Genomic DNA, 22,485 nt, shown 5'->3' on the forward strand with positions numbered 1-22,485 from the left:
GGATTCGGGCTGGAAGTGAGGATTTGGGGGTTGTATATGAGTAGCATTTAAAGATGGGGATTTGGACGAGGTCACTCAGGGAGACCGTGGAGAAGGGCAGAGGCTGAGTATGTCCAGAGAGAAACCAGACGAGAGTCAGGTGGCAAAGCAGAGAGTTGCGCTAAGGAAGGGCCAGTCGGCAGCATAAGATGCCTCAGTGAGTTCTGCAGCTTGACAGGGTTTACTTGAGCCGGTGATCTTGGTGGGAGCAAGTCCATGGGAGCCGTGGAGATGGAAACTAGACTGTAGGGGTAGAGTGGGGCGACTCTACCACTGCAATGAAGAATGTAGGGCGATGCTTCAAATAATGGGTGTGCTGCTCTCTTGCAGAGTCAGCCGGTCCACAAATCTCAAAATTAAAAAGGCACATCTTCCTGGTATGTCATTACATTATATTACATTATATTATATTTTCACATACACAAATATATACATACATTATCATCTTTACTTTATGTGAGAAAAAATGTTATATATGTTTCTCTGTAAATACATTTATATATTATATACATACTTTCCTCATGTCAAATAGAAAGGACATATCTGTGCACATACATGTATATATACAGTCTAGATAAAGTTCACTGGAAACCTCAGTCCACCTCTGTGACAGTCCAAAGTCTTCTGCAAGGTTTCTGAGAATTTCTGGGATGAAGGGGCTGGGGGCCGGAGGTTTATCTGCCCATCGTTGTCTCTGGCTCCACGCACCAAGCATGCATCTAGCAAACCTATGGTTTAATGGCCCTATTTCAAACCACATGGAAATAGACCTGTGGCAATCAGCCCTCTTTCTTGGTTTCCACAGGTTCAACATTACATGAAAATTTGGGAAATAAAGGTAAGGTTGACATTACAGCAACACAAATGACTTGGTATCGAACATGAGATGTTATAACAATAACAGAGGGGCTAATTCCCCATCAGAGATTTTTTTCCCCCACTGGTTATTTTATCGCACATAATAGTCTGTATTTTCTTGTTAGTTTATTACACTTGCCTCTTCTCTCATGATTCACCCTCATTACTATCCTCCTAAGTCACTCCTGGGAATTCCAGATTCTCTTCATTTTGTTTTGCACAGCAAATTCAACTCTCTCCAACCCCTGGCGAAGGGCAGCTCCAGTTTACCTTTGCATATCCCTAAACTGGCCAGAGTGGTGCAGATCAAAAGATGCTTTTATTTAACAGGAGCCTCCCTAAGGTTATGGCTGTGAATAGAATTTCTCCCCTTGAAAATGGCATATCCTCTCATTGGTCACCACAAAAACCTTTGGTGGGTCACTCACAATCTGTTATCCGGACTGTTGCTTCTGAACTGGCTTCTTCCTAACTGGTTCCTAACCAGTTGCTTCCTAACTGGTTTCTCTGTCTCCATTCTCCCTCACCCCACATGGCTCCTCCACATGCTAGAGTGAGATTTTTCCAAGATGCAATTCTATTGACATCAGTCGCCTGCTTGAAATTCTTCCGTGGTAACCCATATTCTGCAGAATAAACTTCAAATCCCTTGGCCTGGCAAACATGGCCCTGCTGATCTTTCGACCTCATCTGTCCTCACGTGCCCTGTGCTTAAGCCATCCTAGCATCGTGCAGTTCACTGAAGCAGTGATGCTGCCTCTTGACACACACCTTTCACATACCATCCTACCTGCCTGGAATTCCCCTCCCACTCTTTACCTCGGGGGAGCGCCTACTCATTCTTCAAGAGACCTTGAAGGATGAGTAGCTAATTGAACCAAGGAGATGGGGAACAGGGCGCCTTTCAAAGGAGACTCTATTCTCTTCCACACTCTCCCTGGGTGACCTCAACCAAACGCCTATCTTTAAATTCCACTCGTACCACGTGATGCCCAAATCCTTACTTCCAGCACAAATGCCACCCTCGTGATTCTAAACCCATACGTTCAAAAGAACAGGTGCATCAGACACAACGTATTTAAGGCTGAACTCATCTTTTTCCTCCAACACTGCTCCTGTTATAGTCTGTATCCCACTATCTCGCAATACATTTTACCTTGCATTATATACTACCTGTGTAGATGTCTTAATCTTCCTACTATCCTACTGGATTCTATATCGTGGAGATCTGGGACTTTATCAGCAAACACTCAATGCATATATCTGAATAGACGGAGATGATTAGCTGCTCAGCAACAATGAAGAGACCAATGACGGTATCTTCTCGCCATCCCTCCCAGGGTGGCCAAAGGGTGATGCGGGACCAAAAACGATCATGGTCGAGAAACCAAGCTTAGAGGCGAGATTGGTCCCAGGGTCTGTGACAGGGCAGGACCTACATGTGGAGGCTGAGGGGCTCCAAGGAGTGCATCACTAGGGAGCAGCCAGTGGTAGGCACTCCCTCTGTGTGCATTGCAGGGCCAGAGCTCTAAGAATATCTGCATCCACTCTTGCTGGCCCTCCTCTCTCAAAGCCTCACTCCACCCCTTCTCCCGTGTGATCTGGGGCCATGGTCAGGATGTAGTCACGAGCGGCTGCGCAAGCTACAGTCGGGAGAGTGTTCGGGTAAGCCGAGGACTGACAGCTGGCGGATGGAAGTCCTGTTCTCTACATCCTGAGGTCAAATGAGTATCATCCTTAAACCCCTAACCCTTGAATTCATTACACAAATTTGCACGTCGAAGCAGAAGTCTTTACTCTGATATACTATCTATTCGTACATTGGCTATTTTGCACTAATTTTCAGATGACTAATCACTTGTTCCATATTGGAACTTTGTGTAATTAGCCATCTAGTCTTTATGACAAGTTCAGCAGGTTCTTAGCAACACGACTTTTGTGGGGTTATAGATTTAGGAGTTTTAAAAATGAAGCATGTATTTGAAGTCTAGCCATCTCCTCTGATCGAAATACTGTTGTCACTCGTACCCACAGCTAAATTCTCTGTCTTCCTGAATGAAATCTCAGCTGATCCATCTGAGTAATCATCATTACATAAACACAAAAACAAATCATCTAAAGTCAGTCTCAAGTCACAATTTGAAATTTGCCCTCAGCTGTTGCCTCATAGTTGCAGACTATGCAGGAGACCAGCAGAAAGCTGAAAATATCACAGTCAGAAAGAACAAGATCATACTCACCAACGTGTTCATTTATCTTTCTCTAAACGCTGCCAGGAAGTTTTGGTGATTCTTCTCTGCGACACTCATAAGAAGGTTAACAAGAATCTTGATCTGTCAGAACTTGTTGGGATGGTAACTATGCTTTTACCCCAGAAGCTGTCATTAATAAGTTTGTTTTTAAAGAAATGCAAATTATTTTTAACAGAAGCAAAAAAAAAAAAAAAAAGGCAAAACAAATCCAGCTTCTTCTCTACACATGATATTCACAAGTTAAAAGTCACCATTGGGGTGATGAAAAATATGACATCAATGAAAAATGCTTAAGGAAAGAGACACACTGACAGAGATTACTTGAAATTCAGAGAGAAGATTCTGAGGTAATTCCAAATAAATGCTTGTGTAATCATTTATTAAGCATTTGGGATTACTCAAACGTGCCAGTTACCTAATCTAATATTTAAATGGAAAAAAAATTTTAATGGCGATGGAAGGAGGAATGGGGATTGGGGATGAGCAAACACAACAATTATGAAAGATTCTATTTACCGAATAGTACAACCATCTGAGGCTGTACCGATCTCAAAGCTGGCCTTGGCTTTTGCTTGAGTGGCTGTTGGTTTGGCTGCATGATTTTAACATATTTTCCTTCCTGCTTTTTTTCTTTTGGAAAACAGAATGACAGCATTTCCCTTTGGGTCTTTACATGTGCAAAAGCAGAACAATCCCAAGCCTCCTACATTTGAAGTAAAGATATTGGAGTGATATTTTTTATCCAGATCATTGCTGGTGTCTTGATGCACCTGAGAGGCCGGGAACTATAGTGGTCGAGGGTACGTCCTTTGTATTAACACAGACCTGTCTGATGCTCAGCTCTGCCATTTACTATTTAACTTGGTGCAAATTGTTTGTTTCATTTGCCTTGGCTGAAAAATTGGGATAATAACCTCCTCATGTAAAACATTTCATGTAATGCCCAACACTTAATAAGTGGTCCAATAAATAGTGGTTAGTATTATGATGGGTCCTTTTAAACATGACTTTTCTCAAAGGAAAAACATCTCAGTTATGAAAGGTCCGGGAGTGGAATAAGCACAGCCAAGGGGCTTCTGGAAGCCCCTTTAAATGGCATCATCATTATCATCAAAACGTGGCTTGGTCTGAACTAGCTGATTGCTCACATTACAGCATCCCCTGCAGAAAGGAGACAGGGCCAGGGGATGCCTCCCTGTGGAAGTTAGAGAGCAGTCTACACTGGGAATTGCACACTAAGTGCGCAGGTGTTGACCGTGCCCTCTGGGGACAGTGTTTATCAGAAAAACACTTGTATGGGCTGGGAATGTACTCCCTGTACAAAGCAGAACCAATACCTGGAGGTGTTCGTTCTTTTTTTTTTTTTTTTCCTTTTTGGCTGCGCCATGCAACCTGCAGGATCCTAGTTCCGCGTCCCCTGCAGCGGAAGCATGGAGTCTTAACCACTGGACTGCCAGGGGAGTCCCTATTTGAAGGTGTTCTTGACATTACTTATACAAGAAATCCATTGAATTTCCACTGTGCTCCCCAAATCCCAGTATCAACTCACAAGTCTCAAGAACCCACACGTGCGAAACCAAATCCCCCTAGCTCTCTTGGTTACCAGATAATTACCGTTAACTTCTGTCATGGGGGAGACATGTAGGAGGGGATGACAGGAACCATAAAACAACAACGAAAAACATTGTATTGGATAATTTCTAGGAGAGGTAAGCAGAATGGAGGTTATTGCTTTAATAGTCAGAGAAAGAGTAAAGCTGGAGGATGATTTAAGGGGACAATGCTTTCAAGAGAAGCAGTAACTGAAGACCGGGAAGCAGCCCCCATAATTTTCTGAAACCTGTTGCTGCTTCCAGTTCCCTAGTCAACATTGTGTAGTAATTTCTATCTCTGGGGGAGATGCTGTGAAAAAAATGCCATTGGGAATTCAGGTATGGAAACCAAACAACTTGGGGGAAAGTTTTCTATATTTTGAACTTTACATGGCATTATTTTTGTTCCTTCAGACTTGTCAGAACAGATCTCGAGTCAATTAATACCGTCGTCAAGGCGCACATTTATTCAGGCCAGTTATTCCAGAAGAAATAGATGACAGTCTAAATGTTGCCTGGGCCTGCATTTCACTGAATAGTGTGTAGGGTATCGAGATTTGTCCATGTCTAACAGTTGGTCGTTTTTCCCAATTATAAGAGAACAAACAGCCATGGAGAGATGCTGACATAGCGTTGACAAAGCTTGAGATGTATTTCCTATATTACATCAGTGATTCAAACTCTTGCCATATTTAGAGATAAATCTTATGGCAATTTGATGTTAACACTCCTACATAAAACAGTCTGGAGTCACCAAATCTTTAAACTAGCCTAAGTTTTCATCACTAAGCTCATTGCCAATCTTGTGGGTAACACTTACCAATAGAAGCCTTTTCCCTATCTTTTTCTGTCTTCCCCACATTTTCTCATTAGATGCTGAGTGCGGTCCTGTGAACTCCCTAAGAATCATGACCTATGGCTAAAATGCTATTTCTCAATCTAAATGGAGTCAGCTGAGAAACTGTGCACTAATTCCTCCTACTTATACCTGGTCAAGTTAGTAATTTCCACAGGCCAGGATAGTTCCATAAATATATTTTCTATACATCAAAATACATAAATGTTCCTGTTCATACACCCTAACACAAAGAAAATTTCTTGAATAACGTCAAGTGTCTCCCCAGTGACCTGCTAGAGGAACCCACACAAGTGTTTCTCCAACATCTAGTGTCGTTTTTTCCAGCCCTTCTTTCTTCTTCACCGTGTGCCTTTTTGCCATTCTTTCATGATCGGTCATGAGCACACCTTCTATTCCTGATTGTGTGAAGCTAACTGAGTAAACTACAAAAACCTGCTAGGGAGCTGGCAGGCGGGGTTGAGAGGGGAGCCTGATTTCTCAATGGGTCTTAGAATTACGTGGTCACATGAATTTCCTCTATTACCCTGATGTAGATATATTAATACATGGAATGAGAGATGTGTTTTATTCTGAAGCCTACTTCCAACTTACAGTAACAATAATCATTTAAAATAGTTTGGTTTAGGATAGGGCATTAGGATAACACTTGCGTTCAAGTGCATTCACCTAGTAGCTCTGAAAATACGATGTCTGGGAATTTGTGACAACTTGGGAACATGATCTAGGAGAACATTTCCTTATGTTTCTGTTTCTTCTTGCTTGATTCACCGGTTCCTATTAATATTTAAGAAACTTGTGTATTTGAAGGCTTTGGGGGCAAGATTCTCCAAAAATGTTAACAGTTTTTACAACGCCCATCCCCATCCTCAGTTTTGTGGAAAATCTTATCAACATAAAGACACAGCAATGGTTTTCATGTGTTGAAAGATACTCCAAAGTTTTATTATAATGTCGGACAGTTCATATGCGGGGTCATTACTGCAATTATAATTTACCATATATCATGAACTGAGACCAAGATATGAAAACAGTGCTACATCTAAGTGTTAACCAGCCATGCAGTGGAAAGAATACCACCACATTTTTTCCCTACAAGTATCCTATCTTTTCCAACAACCACCAAATCCCACTTGAGGAGTAAGCTTTACAGAATTACAACTGAACTCAAATGCATAATGTTTCCCCCTATCCATCTTCTCCCACGCAGGCTATTGGAATAGCCAACGTAATGATGATTGGTTTCAGATTTAGCTAGCTGGGAAATGAAGAAACATATAAGAAAAATATAAAGCGGTCCCTCAGTACACACAGAGGATGAACCCCATGGATACCAAAATCCAAGGCTGCTCGAGTCCCTTATATAAAGTGGCAGGCCAGTGGTTAGGACTCTGTGGTCTCTCTGCCAAGGGCCTGGGTTCAATTGCTGGTTGGGGAACTAAAATCCCACAAGCTGCACGTTGAGGCAAAAAATTTAAAATAAAAGTAAATAAATAAAATAATAAAAGTAAAGTAAAATAAAATAAAATAAAATGGAGTAGTACAGGGAATAGAGTTGGCCCTTCGTCTTTAGAGGATGCGACACCTGCGGGAACAGAGAGCTGACTGTAGTGTTCCCCGTCAAACCAGTTTTTCTGTTGTTCTGCGTTCTGGAAAACAAAGTGATGAAAATGGAAAGTAAAAAGGATGCTGAAAGGGCTCGGGTTGTGTGTAGAATTTCTCTTTGCTCGTGGTCTAACTGGCATAAACCTCATCAGGCTGTCCCAGACATGTTGGCTGTAAAACCGTGGGGCACTGGTACAGATCTAAAGCATTCATCGGGCTCAGAATCTACTTGAACTTTCTAAACATCTTGAGGCAACAGGTCCTTATAAACATGTTCCATAGGGGCCAGAGGCATTCATGCATGAACAAAGCAAGACCACTTACAGGAGAGAATCCATTTACAGGTGGCTTGGAAAGTGGTTGCAATTCTAGAACTACGCTTATTAAGTTAGACTCTAATAATAATTTTTTAAAGTTGCTTTTATTTTTTTAAAGATTTTTCTGATATGGACCATTTTTAAAGTCCTTATTGAATTTGTTACAATACTGCTTCTGGTTTTATGTTTTTGTTTTTCTGGCCATGAGGCATGTGGGATCTTAGCTCCCCGACCAGGGATAGAACCTGCACCCCCCTTGCCTTGGAAGGCGAAGCCTTAACCACTGGACCGCCAGGGAAGTCTTGACTCTCATAATCACTTAACTATTAATGTTAACTACATCACAACCTTCAGCAAATATCCATAGCAAAGTTCACAGGAGTCTTAAAAAGAAAAAAAATTTTTTAATTTCCATTTGAATGGGCTAGTATGGATTGAGCTTTAGCTGAATACACAACTAAGATGTTGGCCTTACTACGTTTACATCCTTGTGCAATAAACAAAACCCAGATATGCTGAATATTTCATCAGCTTCTCCCTAACTAGTTATCATCCTTCAGAATGGAGATGTGAATATACTTAATTTTACTTGCCGAGTGTTTTCCCAATCCCATTCTGAAAACAAAAATCTGGCAGCAGACACAAATCCCTTCTGTTCTCTGCCTCCTTGGAGTCCCACTCTAGTTAAAAAAAAAGAAAGAAAGAAAGAGAAGAAAAAGGAAAGGTTGCTTCTTTTTAGGCCCAGAAACTGATTTAAGAACCAGAATTGTCTTACAGACAACTACAGAATTGAGATATTATGAACAGCTTTGATGATTTGTTTCCCTACAGTTAACTGCACATAATGTCTTTTCCTTTCACTTGTTTCTTTCAACACCACAAATACTAAATATGTTTTATTTTCCTGCCTCTTTTACAATAAGGGTGAAGTACATGCAACCAAATTAGAATCTCCCCTGTCTCACTAATAAGAAAACCAGGAAATTGGATTTAAAGTGTTCAGTTTGTCCTTGTACTCCTTGGAAGAACTCCTGGTCTTTAAATTGACAGTACAGCTGTTGATTGGAAATTATACAGAAAGATTAATACATCCTCAAAGTAATTTTCTGTGAGGCCGTTGACTAAGGTTTTACAAAATACATATGTTTATATAAAGGCATTGCCCATTTTACATCTATAAGAAACGAATGAAAATAATTTGGATGTAGAATAGAAAGCTCAATTTCATTTCGACCCAGTACTAAATGACAGGAGTGTCCTGTGACGACTGAATGCCTTGACAATGTAGGGTGGCCGCCATCACTGAGCCAGACTACTACCACATGCCTTAGAGTCAGAGGCTGGCTCCTCAAAGTAAGCCAGCTTTCCGGGGCAGATGACAAAAGGATGTGCTGGAGGCTTCTATCAACACCCAGCTGACATGGGTGACATTTGTAGCCATAAATCTTTCAGAAACAAAGTAAATCTGCAATTTATCCACAACTTAAGGAAAATAGAGAAAACAAGGATAAAACAGTATTATGGTAATAAATGGAAAAGAGCAACTGACCTAGTAGCCAGATCTGGCTTCTAGTACCTAGCTTTCTAATGGGCTTCAGGCAAGGCCCTCAACGACCCTGGATACCCTCTCACCCAGGAAAGGAGAATAGGCTTGATATAACTCGATTGTCTCCAACTGTCTTTCAATTGTGAAGTTAAATATTTTACATTTCAGGAGGAAGGGAAGCTGACTGAACTGTTATATTTTACAATACCCATCACATAGTTAATTTTAATAAACAGTTGTTTAAATAAGGTGATATTGATGCTTAAAAATTCTTAGACTTTTGGGCTTCCCTGGTGGCGCAGTGGTTGAGAGTCTGCCTGCCGATGCAGGGGACACGGGTTCGTGCCCCGGTCCAGGAGGATCCCACATGCCGCGGAGCTACTAGGCCTGTGAGCCATGGCCGCTGAGACTGTGCGTCTGGAGCCTGTGCTCCGCAACGGGAGAGGCCACAACAGTGAGAGGCCCGCGTACTGCAAAAACAAAAATCTTAGACTTTAGGCCTTGATGAAAATCCTCACACATCTAGCAATAACTAAGATAAAACTGAATTTAGGTCAGGACACGCCAACCAATTCAAGGTAGAAAATGCCAACATGACACTTGGAACTTCAAGTTCCACAACGCAATTTGATACTGCTAAAGCTGTACTTCTTCTTAAATAAAAAAAATTTTTAAATCCTTAAATTTTTTTGGTTGTTAAAAAATTAAGGGGCTACTTCGATTTACTAGAAATTCCCCAACACACAAACATCTAAGCCAGAAACCACCCATAAGCTACTGTTACATTTTACTCAAAATAATTGTTATTCATATCTTGACTTGTCAATCGTGATGGTGGTACACATGACCAGTTTAGATATACACGGGACTTGTGTAAAAAGTAATACTATATGTGTATCAATAGTTAGTATGGCCATTGGTATATATTAAAAAATGTTTTTTTAAGCTATGGTTGATTTATCTAGATTTTGTTCTAAAGCCAAAATTTGCAATGGGTTCCCTCATGGCAAGGGAGGATACCATGTATCACATATGGAAGTAAAGGCAGTCTTCGTATTAACTGCAAAGTAAGTTCCCCATCATATTCATAACAGCCAAGTTATTACACCTTTTTCCAGTGGCTTCACTAAAAGCAAAGTTAAAAAAACAATCTATGAATAAAAGAACAAGTGATTACAAAGAGTATGCTGTGTTTTGGAGGTATGATGTGACAATGTCAGTAAGATAGGTGTGCAAAATAAAATGTCTCAACTTTTCCATAAATAATTTTCTATTGTACAATAAACAGGCCTTATCTCTATAGTTGTCCTTTAAGAACTCCCTTTCTAAAGCAGAGTAAGTTGTTTCAGGAATTTCTTCACTGATTAGATTAATATAATGCGACAAGAGCAATTCTGAGGCACTTCCCTCTTTAAAAAAATTTTTAAGAAACAAAATTTGTAATAGGACATATCATTATGGAAATGTTTAAATTTGACTAACACTCTTAGAAGGCATTTTTGTAGCATCCTACACGCTGGATTCCGTAACTCAGTTTAATCTTTAGACACCCACTTGTGCCAGGGCCAGGAGAACAGAAAATCCTATTTATCAAAAACTGAATTTCCTATTTAAAAGGAAGCACCATGTTTGATACCATTTATTAAAAGCTGTTTAAGTCCCACATGAACTTTACATTTGGTTTCTACTGCAACTACCAGTAAACTCCACTATTACTCTGATTTAGGAAACTGCAACATTTTCGGTGTGCGAGAGTTCTGGTTTGACCTTGCAATGTGAATGCTCTGTGTACCACAGCAGTGGCTCCCAGGGGAACAGCTGAGCAGCCGTCACGTTTCCCAGAACAGGGTGTAACATTCTTTTGCTCACCATGTTTATTTAACGGCATGCTCCAACTCTCAGGGCATGCAGTCAGCTAAAACTTTCAACCCTATTGTTCACTGCTATGAACCCGTTACTATACAGTTTAAGATTTTTTTACCCATTTTAATCTCTTGACAATAAACAAATAAGAAACACACTATTTTATACTATTTGGGTCAAATTAATTTTATTATGCTCCATGATGAATTGCCACCAGTGCAACATCCTATTCACTATACATTTCAAAAAAATATTTCACAAACTAAACAAAATTTCAGTTGATAAATGGAAGTGAATGATTGAGAGTCTTTATGAATCTCATACATACAGCATGTGGCTAGCTGAAACTATCACGCAGCATTCAGATATAAAAAGCCTCATGCTAGTTTGTTAAAGGCGAACGCTGTCAGACAATCATTTAGCTGGAGCACACGTGGGAGGCCCTCAGGCTGTGCACAGGTGTAGTGCTGTCCACAACGCAAGGCAGTGGGGGACTGAAACATGCAACCTTTACGTCTAAAGCGGATTTAGTCTTCCTGGCTGGACGGAGCTCCACAGCTGCTGTGTTTAAACCAATAGCGCCTCAGACTTTGTGCAACAACAAACAACAACAACAAAGTCTTTTACTTTTCCTTTAAGAAGAAAGAATAAACTCGATTATCACTGGCAAATTTTATACCCACCTGACGTATTTCAAATTGCGTTTCCAATTCAAAGAATTGATATCCTCTGCTCAGAGCAGCTCCTGATAAATCTTTATCATAACAAAGTCAGCGGGGAAACCCTGAATTCCTTGCCCCAAAGTTAACAGAGATCTTAGATTGGCATTACTTTAAAGATATTTCTAAGATATTTTAAAAATTCTGTATAATGTCTAAAATAAAAGAAAGGAACACGTTTATTATTACTTAAAATAATTACAATGTTCTATTTACCATTTGCACAAATTTCTAATTTTACTGGTTAGTAGTTGTCCAGCCTCATCCACACCAGACCCACAGAGCTCAAGCCACAATAAAAATGAGAGTAAGCAGAAAAAGGTTTCCAGCAGCAGAGGGCACTGTTTTTGCAAGAAACAAAAAGTCTAGAATCTTTCCCACGTTCTTAAATCATTCCTGCAAGGTAGGTAACATTCTTTGAATAACTTAACTGTTTTACTGCACCACTTACTGCTTTCAGCAACAAAACCTTTTAAATTATTTCTCATGATAACTAGACGCATGATCACTAGAGATTATGTGATAACTGGTTAAAATTCAAGCCACATCTTGCAGGTCCAGCCTGTCAAGATCATGCCAACACCAGATTTTGGTCGGTACAATTATAGACAGCTTAATTTTTAGTTGGATATTGTGACTATAGTAATGAAATACATTTGCAACTACATTCTGAGTATGACTCAATGTGAGAAAAATAGGTGTCTGTATGTAAATCAGATAATTTTTCTACCTAAAATTTAAAGTAGGTAGGTATGATAATTAATGCTATAAATATGAAACAACCACCTTTAGGCAGACTAGTGTATTGTAGAGAGGCATCGTATCATTTAGCATACATAACAAATGTGCAGGTTGTAAAGTTTTATTTGTTTTTTTTTTTTAAACCTGTCATTCAGTTTTGTATTTCAAGAAATTTGACATTGGGACCACCAATCTTTTAAGAAAAATGTAACCCTTCACCTGACATTTGACAAAAATCTTGAGAAATTATCAAACTTTAAAAAAACAGCATAATAGTTTCATCATTACAGTGTATACCTTTGCCAAATAGGTAAGATTTTTATGTCTGGTATTTCTGAATACCTCAATCTATACAGACTGCAAAATAAAAATACTTAATTCCACACCACTTTTATGATGTTCTGATTTTTACAGTATATTTAACCAAATATTGAAGTAACCACAATGTATAGCCTCCTTCAGTTCACGTAGAACGAAATTATCTCTAAGATCCCCAAACCCCAACAACTTTTGTTTCAGAATAGTACCAAAAATATTTTTTAAATTTTTGCCTAAAAGAGCCTGCCACATTTGCTATAGCACAAAAATAACCTCAGTCAAGCATAGGTATGCAAGGGCTCCTTATGATTCCAGCCTCCAAATACCACATCTGTACAGTAACAGGCAATATTGCTGTAAGAGGTGTGTTACCATTTTCCCAACTAGCATCTCTGTAGTGATTTTACATAGCGCATATTGCTAAAATTTGAGAAACTGCATCAGTGTAGTGATGTCTAGAGAACTGTGCAATGTATCAGCTTCGACATTCATGTGGCATGTGTTCGAAATGAAGGGGCTAAATAAACTAAAGTTTGCATCACTTAAAAAAGAATGTAGTGCTATACTAGATTTTAATAAGAAAATTTAGGTACAGAAAAAGTAGGGTATGAAAATAGTGTTTTCCTTCTGGCATTATAACTAAATTACATTAAGGTTTTTGTCAGTCTCACATATAATATTTAAACTCCCTTGTTGATGGAATGAGAAATATTCACAAATTAAGTGAGCATCCTGGTGTAAACGTGCACACAGTAACAGGGAGTAGCTTTGCAGAGGATTATGACAAACCCTTACAGATTAAATGAGGTATTGCACAGATTAATAAAAAAAAGCAAAAAAGGCAACAAAAATATACAGCAAATTGGTAGAACATTTACATGATAATTTTACAGAATCCATAGACAGAAAGTAGTGTTTAGTATTTCACCTTAAAAATATATATATAATATATAGATCAGTCTTCCCATTCATCATCATCCTCAAAATCTTCTTCATCATCTTCATCCTCATCTTCATCTAGAAGAGAATCATTAATACAAACAATTAAAACGTATGTATAAATCAAATGACATTTCATAATTCTTAGGGGACTTCTCTAATTATTCAGTTTCTAAAACACAAACCTGGAGGAATCTAGTTACTAAAATGGTTTAAAATGAATCAGTAAAATACATCTAAAGAGTATTGGATAGTAAGCTGAAGATTAGAACATGACTAAGAAGACTTGGGTTCTAGTCCCTAAGTATCTATGTAACCAGTTTCAACCTGCGTTTCTTTATATGTAAAATCACATTTGAGTTGATCTCTCTGAATTTTAGGCTCACATATCGCAAACCCAACAAAGGCCCCTTCAATGACTGTCTTTAAAGAAAAGTTGTAAAAAATATAACCAGCACATTGTTTGGCTACCAATTTTAATTATAATTCCAGTGACAGGTGGGAACCGCATCAGCACTAAGCCATAAAGGAAACGGAGTAGGCAGTCCCAGTACCTAATCTCCTCTTCTACCCCCTATTCTCCCTTGAACCCACTGACACCGCTCTTTCCGGGTCACCAAGGACCTACCGTCGCTAAAGCTAAAGCTCAATTCTCTGTTCTCATTTTCCTGACCCATCACACCCACCTGACCCAGATGATCACTCCATCCTCCTTCAAACACTTCTTCACCTGACTTCTAAGATACCACACTCTCCAGTCCTCCAAACTCATTAAACTTTCTCTTCTCCATTTATACCCACTTTGATGATCTCATCCAGTTCCATAACTTTAAATACCATGTATATCTTAATGACATGCAAATTTATATTAACCGTTCACATCTCTCCCCTGAATTCCAGACTCATAACCAAATGTCTACTCAATATCTACTTTTAATTTTTTAATAAGTATCTCAAATTTAATTTGTACAGAATCAAATTCCTAATCCTTCCTTTCCAACTTGCTACTCCTAAATCTTTCCCACTCTGTTAAAGAAAATTTCACTCTTTCAGCTGCTCAGTTCAAAAACCTCAGAGTTATCCATCACTCCTTTTTTTCCAAACCTCACTTCCAATCCATCAGCAAACCCAATGACCTCCATATTCAAAGTATAACTGGTATCCAACCACTTCTCAGGTGCTCCCAACCTGATTCAAACCTGCATCATCTCTAGCTTGGATCACTGCCACTCCTCTGCTAAGAACCTTCCAGTGGCTTCCCATCACATTCATGGCTTCCAAAGCCTTACTCCTGACCCGCTGCCACCTCTCAAACTACATTCCTTCTTCTTTCTCCTGCTCTCTTATTCCAGCCCTACTGACCTTGATTGGCACTGTTCCTCAACCTCAGGAACTTTGTACTGGCTGTACACACTTTCCTGTTTTCTACATGGTTTACTCCCTGAACTCCGTCTGGTCTTTTCTCACATGACATCTTAGGTAGGCCTCATTATCCTATTTCAAAATGAACTTCCCTCTCACGGCCTGTTAGTCCTTATATCTCCCTTTTCTGCTTAATTTCTGTCCTTAGTACGTATCACCATTTAATATACATATTTTCTAATTTGTTTTATTTATTGTCTCTCTCTTTCTCACTAGAATGCATGGTCCATGAAGGCAGGAATTTTTGTTGTTTTGTTATTTTATTATTATTCCACAATAAATATTTGTGGACTGAATTAACCTATCCTATCTTTGTAACACGGTACGGAAATAAAAATGCCTATTTAAGAAAAACAAATGTTGCTAAAAGATCTTAGATACCCACATCCTTAAGGAGAAAGAAAGAGAAGGAAAATAACATTTACTGAACACCTACTATGTGCTAGGCAATCTGCTGGTTAGCTGCATATTAGTTTACTTACTGTTCATATCAATCATCTGATTTATGAATTCTCTACATGTAACAAACTGGAGAATTGAGGTCCACCACAGGGAGTAAGTAATAGATTTAATAAGAACAAAGATCTGCTTCTAGTACATCATGCTCTCCAGTAAACCTCAACCATCACATCAGCAAAACCCATATTCTTTCTCTCTTTTAAAAGTGATATTCATTTACGTGGTGGTGTGTATATGTTTAATAACCTCAAATGAGTACTAGTTTATTCAAATAAACCTTTTAGGAAAAAAAAAAGAGGAAACAAAAAACTTTAGGATTCTTTACTAAACCCTAGAAACAGTATAAATTATCTCATTTCTCAGCCCCAACTCTTGCAAATCAGGGAAACCTAAATTTCTTATGTCACAAGAATGTCACAGGAATGAGATTCAGAACTCTCCAGCCTTGTTTACAAGTTGTTTGCCAGGCATTCTATTAGTATTTCTGGTTCAGGAAACAAAATTGTCATTTTGCTAAAGTCGTTCTTCCAATTTATGATTATGACAGTGGTGTCTTGACATCCATTAAGCTTCAAATAGACTAGTCACAGTTGCAACAACTTAAAATATATCCTAGAACCTACATCAATAAGTTATTCAATAGCAGGGGAAAATCTAGCAAAGACTGTGTCACAGAATAAAAAGAGAAGCAGAACTTCAAATATTCAAATTTATTAAATATATATATACACATGCAAATATACCTGAAGAATGAATGGCTTTGCTCCTTTTCTGCATCACTTCCATTAATGCACCTACAATTCCTGAAGTGGGTGCAGGTGTCGGTGGTGTAGACTCTGGGCCGTCAGATACCTTGGAAAGGAAAATCAGCAAAATTTAGTAACACATCCTTAGCAACAAATCTCTGTCTCCAGAAAATCTTTCTCTCTTAGAATCACTTTATTATTTTAAAACAAAACAAAACAAAAAAAGCAAACAATCAAGCCTAGAATAGGATTAACAAAATTAAGAAGAAAAAAAACTGCTGCCTTAAAATAATTCTCCAAGATACATTTCCCCTCCTTAATGTATAAGCCATTAATACACTTCCAAATTTAATACAACAGTCAAACTTTTTCCTAAATAATACTTGCCCTTACAGCTGGGTTACTTCTGTTCATTCTAGTACACAAAGCCTTGGCTGATGAGAAACTTTAAAACGATTATCAAAGGACATCACTTTACAAAACTAAGGTAGTATTTAGATGCCTAAAGTTATTAGAGAAGAACATTTTAGGATATCTAAGAGCAATTAAAGAGACTTATGGTTTCCTAGAAAAACTCAGCTTTACTAATAGGCTTTATAACTTTAAATATTATACTTAATATAAAGTTATAATGTAAATATGTACAATATATAATATACTAGAATTCAAAATGAACCTTCCTTCTCATATCATGTAGGAGGAGGAGATCAGATGCGTAGCTTTCAAAATGTACCTCACAAGGCAACTAACTATCCCTAACTAAAGTACTTTACCTAATATAAACTACATTTGGGGGGAAAAAAATCAATATCAAAGGGTCTCATTAAAATCTAATTTCTATATAAAATAATCCCTGATTCCAACACTCATTAAAAAAGAAACTACAGGAAGTTTGTAGAGATTTAGGAAAAAAAAATACAATTTAGAAACTATTGCTGTATGTGCACTCTGACTTAAATGAGCAGTCGTTTATACAAAACAGTCATTTTGTTAACTTTGTCCCTGGGATGATACTGGTATAATTAAAAATGAAATAGCACAGCTATACTAAATAATTACACACACACACACACACACACACACACACACAGTTGACCCTTGAACAACACGAGTTTGAACTGCATGGGTCCACTTATATGCAGATTATTTTCAACAAATATATTGGAAAACTTTTTAAAGATTTGCTACATTTGAAAAAACTTACAGATGAATCACACTGCCTAGAAGTATGGAAAAAATTAAGAAAAAGTTAGATATGTCATGATTGCATAAAACATATATACACATCTATTTTATCATTTACTACCATAAAATATACACGAATCTATTATAAAAAGAATTTATTAAAGCTTATACACAGACTGTACACGGCACCATTCCCTGTTGAGAGAAATGTAAACAAACATAAAGATGCAGTTTTAAATCATAACTGCATAGGATTAACTGTAGTGCACATTGTACTACTGTAATAATTTTGTCCCCACCTCCTATTGCTATTTCAGTATGCTCAAGTGTTGTAAGTATACGCTTAAAACTCCCTGTGATGTTATCAGTGTGAGCAGTTTGTCCCTCCAATAAATTGCGTATCACAGTAAAAAGTGATCTCTCGCAGTTCTCATGTATTTTTCATTGTATTTAGTGCAATACTGCAAACCTTGACCAAAACCACGGGACCCATACTAAGCACCACTAGTAATGCTAGAAGTGCTCCCAAGAAGCGGAGAAAAGTCATGACATTACAAGAAAAAGCTGAATTGTGTGATATGTATTGTAGACTGAGGTCTGCAGCTGCAGCTGCCCACTGTTTCAAGACAAATGAATCTGGCATTAAGGACCATAATAAAAAAAAGAACAAGAAATTCATGAAACCATCGCTGCAGCTACATCATCAGGTGCAAAAACCTTGCACTTTTTGTGAAATAACTTTATATCTCATATTGAAATGCAGCTTCCATGTGGATGCAGGATTGCTATAAGAAAGGCATACCTATAAACTCTAATGATTTGAGAAAAAGTGAAGTCATTACATGACAACTTAAATGAAAAGGAAGGTGAACGATCTAAAGCTGGAAAATTTAATGCCAGCAAAGGACGGTTTGATAATTTTAGAAAGAGGTTTGGCTTTAAAAGAAAAGCAGCTTCTGCCGACCAAGAGGCAGCAGAGGAGTTCCCAGATGCCATTAAGAAAATAATAGAGGAGAAAGGATATCTGCTTGAATAGGTTTTAAATGTAGACGAAAGTGTCCTAGAAGTGCCCTGGAAGAAAAATGCCACAAAGGACACTTATAAGTAAGGAAGAGAAGCAAGCACCACGATTGAGGAGGGATAGGTTAACTCTGCTGTTCTGTGCAAATGCAGTCAGGTTTACGATCAGGACTGCTCTTATCTATAAATTTGCTAACTCTTGTTGAAGGGAAAAGATAAACACCAGCTGCCAGTCTTTTTGGTTAGATGACAAAAAGGCCTGGACAAGGAGAACACTTTTTCTGAATTGGTTTCATCAATGCTTTGTCCCTGAAGTTAGGAGGTCCCTTGCCAGTAAGGGACCACCTTATAAAGTTCTTTTGATATTGGAGAGTGCCCAGGCCACCCAGAACCCCATGACTTCAACACCACAGTGGTCTACTTGCCCCCAACACAACATCTCTAATTCAGCCTCTAGATCAGGGGGTCATAAAGACCTTTAAGGCTCATTACACATGGTACTCTATGTGACGAACTGTCAACTATAGAAGAGAACTCCGGGAGAGAGAACATCATGAAAGTCTGGAAGGATTACGTCATTGAAGATGCCATTGTTCTTACAGAAAATGTGGTGAAAGCCATCAAGCCCAAAACAATAAATTCCTGCTGGAGAAACTGTGTCCAGATGTTCTATATGACTTCATAGGATTTACAACAGAGCCAAGCAAGGAAATCATGAAAGAGATCATTGATATGGCAAAAAAGGTGGCGGGAGGTGGTGGCAGTGGTGGTGAAGAGTTTCAAGATATGGATCTTGGAGAAATAAAAGAGCTAACAGATACCACACCAGAAAAATTAACAGAAGATGACTTGATGAAGATGAGTGTTTCCAAACCAGTGCCAGATGATGATGAAGAAAATGTAGAAGAAGCAGTGCCAGGAAAACAAATGGACATGAGACAATCTGGAAGAAAGAAGGGTTCTCGGATTATTCAAGACTGCATTTGACTTCCTTTACAACACGGACCCTTCTATGATATGGGTACTAAAACTAAAACAAGGAATTATGGGTTGGCCAAAAAGTTCCTTTGGTTTTCAAGTAAAAATAAAAGACACATTTTTCATTTTCACCAAGCACTTTAGTGAACAATGTAGTCACCCTTTTGTTCCACTATCTTCTGCCACTTTTCAGGCAACATCATAATTCCATCTTCTAAAAACTTTTTTTTTTTTTGGCGGTACGCGGGCCTCTCACCGCTGTGGCCTCTCGTCGCTGTGGCCTCTCCCGTTGCAGAGCACAGGCTCCGGACGCGCAGGCTCAGCGGCCATGGCTCACGGGCCCAGCCGCTCCGCGGCATGTGGGAGCTTCCCGGACTGGGACACGAACCTGTGTCCCCTGCATCAGCAGGCGGACTCTCAACCACTGAGCCACCAGGGAAGCCCTTCTAAAAACTTTTTATCTTTTTGAGCAAAGAACTGTCCCAGGTGCCTTTTATAGTCTTCCAGGGAATTGAAATTTTTTTCATTAAAAAAATTCTGTGAAGACGGAAATAAATGGAAATCCGAAGGTGCAATGTCTGGTGAATATGCAGGATGAATCAGAACTTCCCAGCCAAGCTGTAACAGTTTTTGCCTGGTCATCACAAAACATGCAGTCTTGCATTATCCTGATGGAAGATGATGCGTTTTCTGTTGACTTAATTCCCGATGTTTTCATCAAGGGCTGATTTCAGTTGTTCTAACTGGGAGCAGTACTTGCTGGAATTAATTGTTTGGCTTTCCGGAAGGAGCTCATAATAGAGGACTCCCTTCCAATCCCACCATATACACAACATCACCTTCTCTGGATGAAGACCGGCCTTTGGTGTGGTTGGTGGTCGTCCATTTCGCTTGCCCTACAATCTCCTCCGTTCCACATTATTGTACAGTATCCACTTTTCATTGCCAATCACAATTTGTTTGAAAAACGGAATGTTTTCGTTATGTTTCAGTAGAGAATTGCATGTGGAAATATGGTCAAGAAGGTTTTTTTTCGCTTAACTTATGTTGAACCCAAACATCAAAGCGATGAACATAAATCAAGCTGGTGCAAATGATTTTCACCGCTTGATTTGGATATTTTGAGTATGTCGGCTATCTCCCGCATGGTATAACACTGATTGTTCCCAATTAATGTCTTGACTTGATCGCTATCAACTTCAATTGGTCTCCCTGACCGTGGAGCATCATCCAGCGTGAAATCTCCGGCACGAAACTTCGCAAACCACTTTTGACACGTTCAACCAGTCACAGCCCCTTCTCCATACGCTATACAAGTCTTTTTTTACGTTTTGCCTGTGTTTTTACCTTTCTTGAAATAATAAAGCTTAATATGCTGAAAATGTTTTTCTTCCGTTTTCAATATTAAAACGGCTACACAAAAATTCACCAATTTTTGGTAAGTTTTTTTTTTTTAATGCACGCTGATATGACAGCTGTCACAATACAATCTAATAAAATTGTTTCGAATGAAGTTAAAGACAACCTAAGCGCTACTAGAGCCATCTTACGGGAAAAACCGAACAAACTCTTTGGCCAACCCAGTATGATATAGTTCTATAAAATTAGTGTGCCTGCCTCTCCTGCCTCCCCTTACCCCTCCCTCCACATCTTCCATTGAGGCCACTCCTGAGACAGCAAGAAAGACCAACACCTCCTTTTCCTCCTCCTGCTCTTCAGCCTGCTCAACGTGACGACAACAAGGATGAAGCCCTTTACGATGACCTACTTCCACTTAATGAATAGTAATCATCATGCTGTACAGTTAATAAATTTATCTGTTGTGTATGTGTGTCTCTGTGTGAAAATCTAATAACTATATGGCAAGAAGTGTATGAAATATTTTTGTGTCATCATCATCACCTAAGTATTCATCATGTAGAACACTGTGTGTAAGAGTTGAAGTGGATAGCCGCTCCTTACATAGGCGTAAGGTGAGGGATATTTAATATAAAATTAATACTGTGTTAGTTTTCTTACTGTTCTACAACTTTGCTTTTGGAGAACTACATTACCATACAGTATGCCCCCCTCTCTCGTAACTGGAGAAACTGCGTATCTGCCTACCTTCACAGGCAAGTGGTTTTTGAAAAAACATATAACAATGTTCCCAATACAGTATTATGAATATGACTGTACTAACATATGCCATAAAAATTTTATAACGATTCATTCACTAGTATATAGGCTGGCTACTGTGAAGCAACCATATCGAATATGCTAGGCTACCATAAAGCAATCATATGGCTGTCTCTCCGTTAACGCTGCATGAATTATTATACATGTAAATAAATATAAATTTCTCACATTCTTTTCATTTTTGATGTCTACTGTTAGTATTACATATAACATCTACAGTGTTTGTATTATATTAATAAGACAATATTGACCAAATTGATGTAGGTACTAACAGATAGATTATTCATCTTGTAAACAGATGATGTAAACTTACAGCATCAATAAATACAGTTCAGTACTGTAAATGTATTTTCTCTTCCTTATGATTTTCTTTATAACATTTCCCTTCTCTAGCTTACTTTGTTGTAAGAATACAGTATATAATACATATACAAAATATGTGTTAAATTAACTGTTTATGTTATTGGTAAGGCTTCCAGTCAACAGTAGGCCATTAGTAATTAAGTTCTAGGGAGTCAAAAGTTATACACAGATTTGACTGCTCAGGGGACTGGCACCCCTAACTCCCATTGCTGTCCAAGGGTCAACTTATGTATTTGAAATTCTAAAGTATATGACCCCATTAAAATCTGCTATTCACCTGGGCTGTGGTCATTTTGACAATAATTCCCCCCCCCCAACAACTATTCAAAGTTCTTCAACTGCTCCTGAGAAACCTGTAGTCTGAACTAAATGGGGAGAGGGAGCAGAGGTGATTGTTCACAGGCTGATCTAAGTATCATCCTGAATACATATTAAGAAAAGATGTAGACACATTTTAAAGAAGTTTCTTAAATCTGTGCTAGGTTGATG

General features: G+C 38.6%; 1 protein-coding gene across 2 annotated transcripts in view; it reads right to left on the minus strand.

The window, feature by feature from the left end:
• Positions 1-6,510: 6,510 nt before the first annotated feature.
• The window catches only part of WASL (WASP like actin nucleation promoting factor), a 71,269-nt gene continuing 55,294 nt past the window's right edge, over positions 6,511-22,485 (minus strand). Inside the window, exons 10-12 of one of the 2 annotated variants that reach the window (XM_019924637.3) lie at positions 16,270-16,378; positions 13,635-13,723; positions 6,511-7,246 (exon numbers count right to left, since the gene is read on the minus strand). In XM_019924637.3, the coding sequence (XP_019780196.1) occupies positions 13,662-13,723; positions 16,270-16,378 (171 nt within the window). In that variant the 3' untranslated portion in view covers positions 6,511-7,246; positions 13,635-13,661. Of the gene's footprint in view, positions 7,247-11,098; positions 13,724-16,269; positions 16,379-22,485 lie in introns of those variants that run through there. The other variant, XM_019924629.3, reaches the window with a different exon arrangement.

This window comes from Tursiops truncatus, chromosome 9, assembly GCF_011762595.2.
Source record: "Tursiops truncatus isolate mTurTru1 chromosome 9, mTurTru1.mat.Y, whole genome shotgun sequence".
Lineage (NCBI taxonomy): Eukaryota > Metazoa > Chordata > Mammalia > Artiodactyla > Delphinidae > Tursiops > Tursiops truncatus.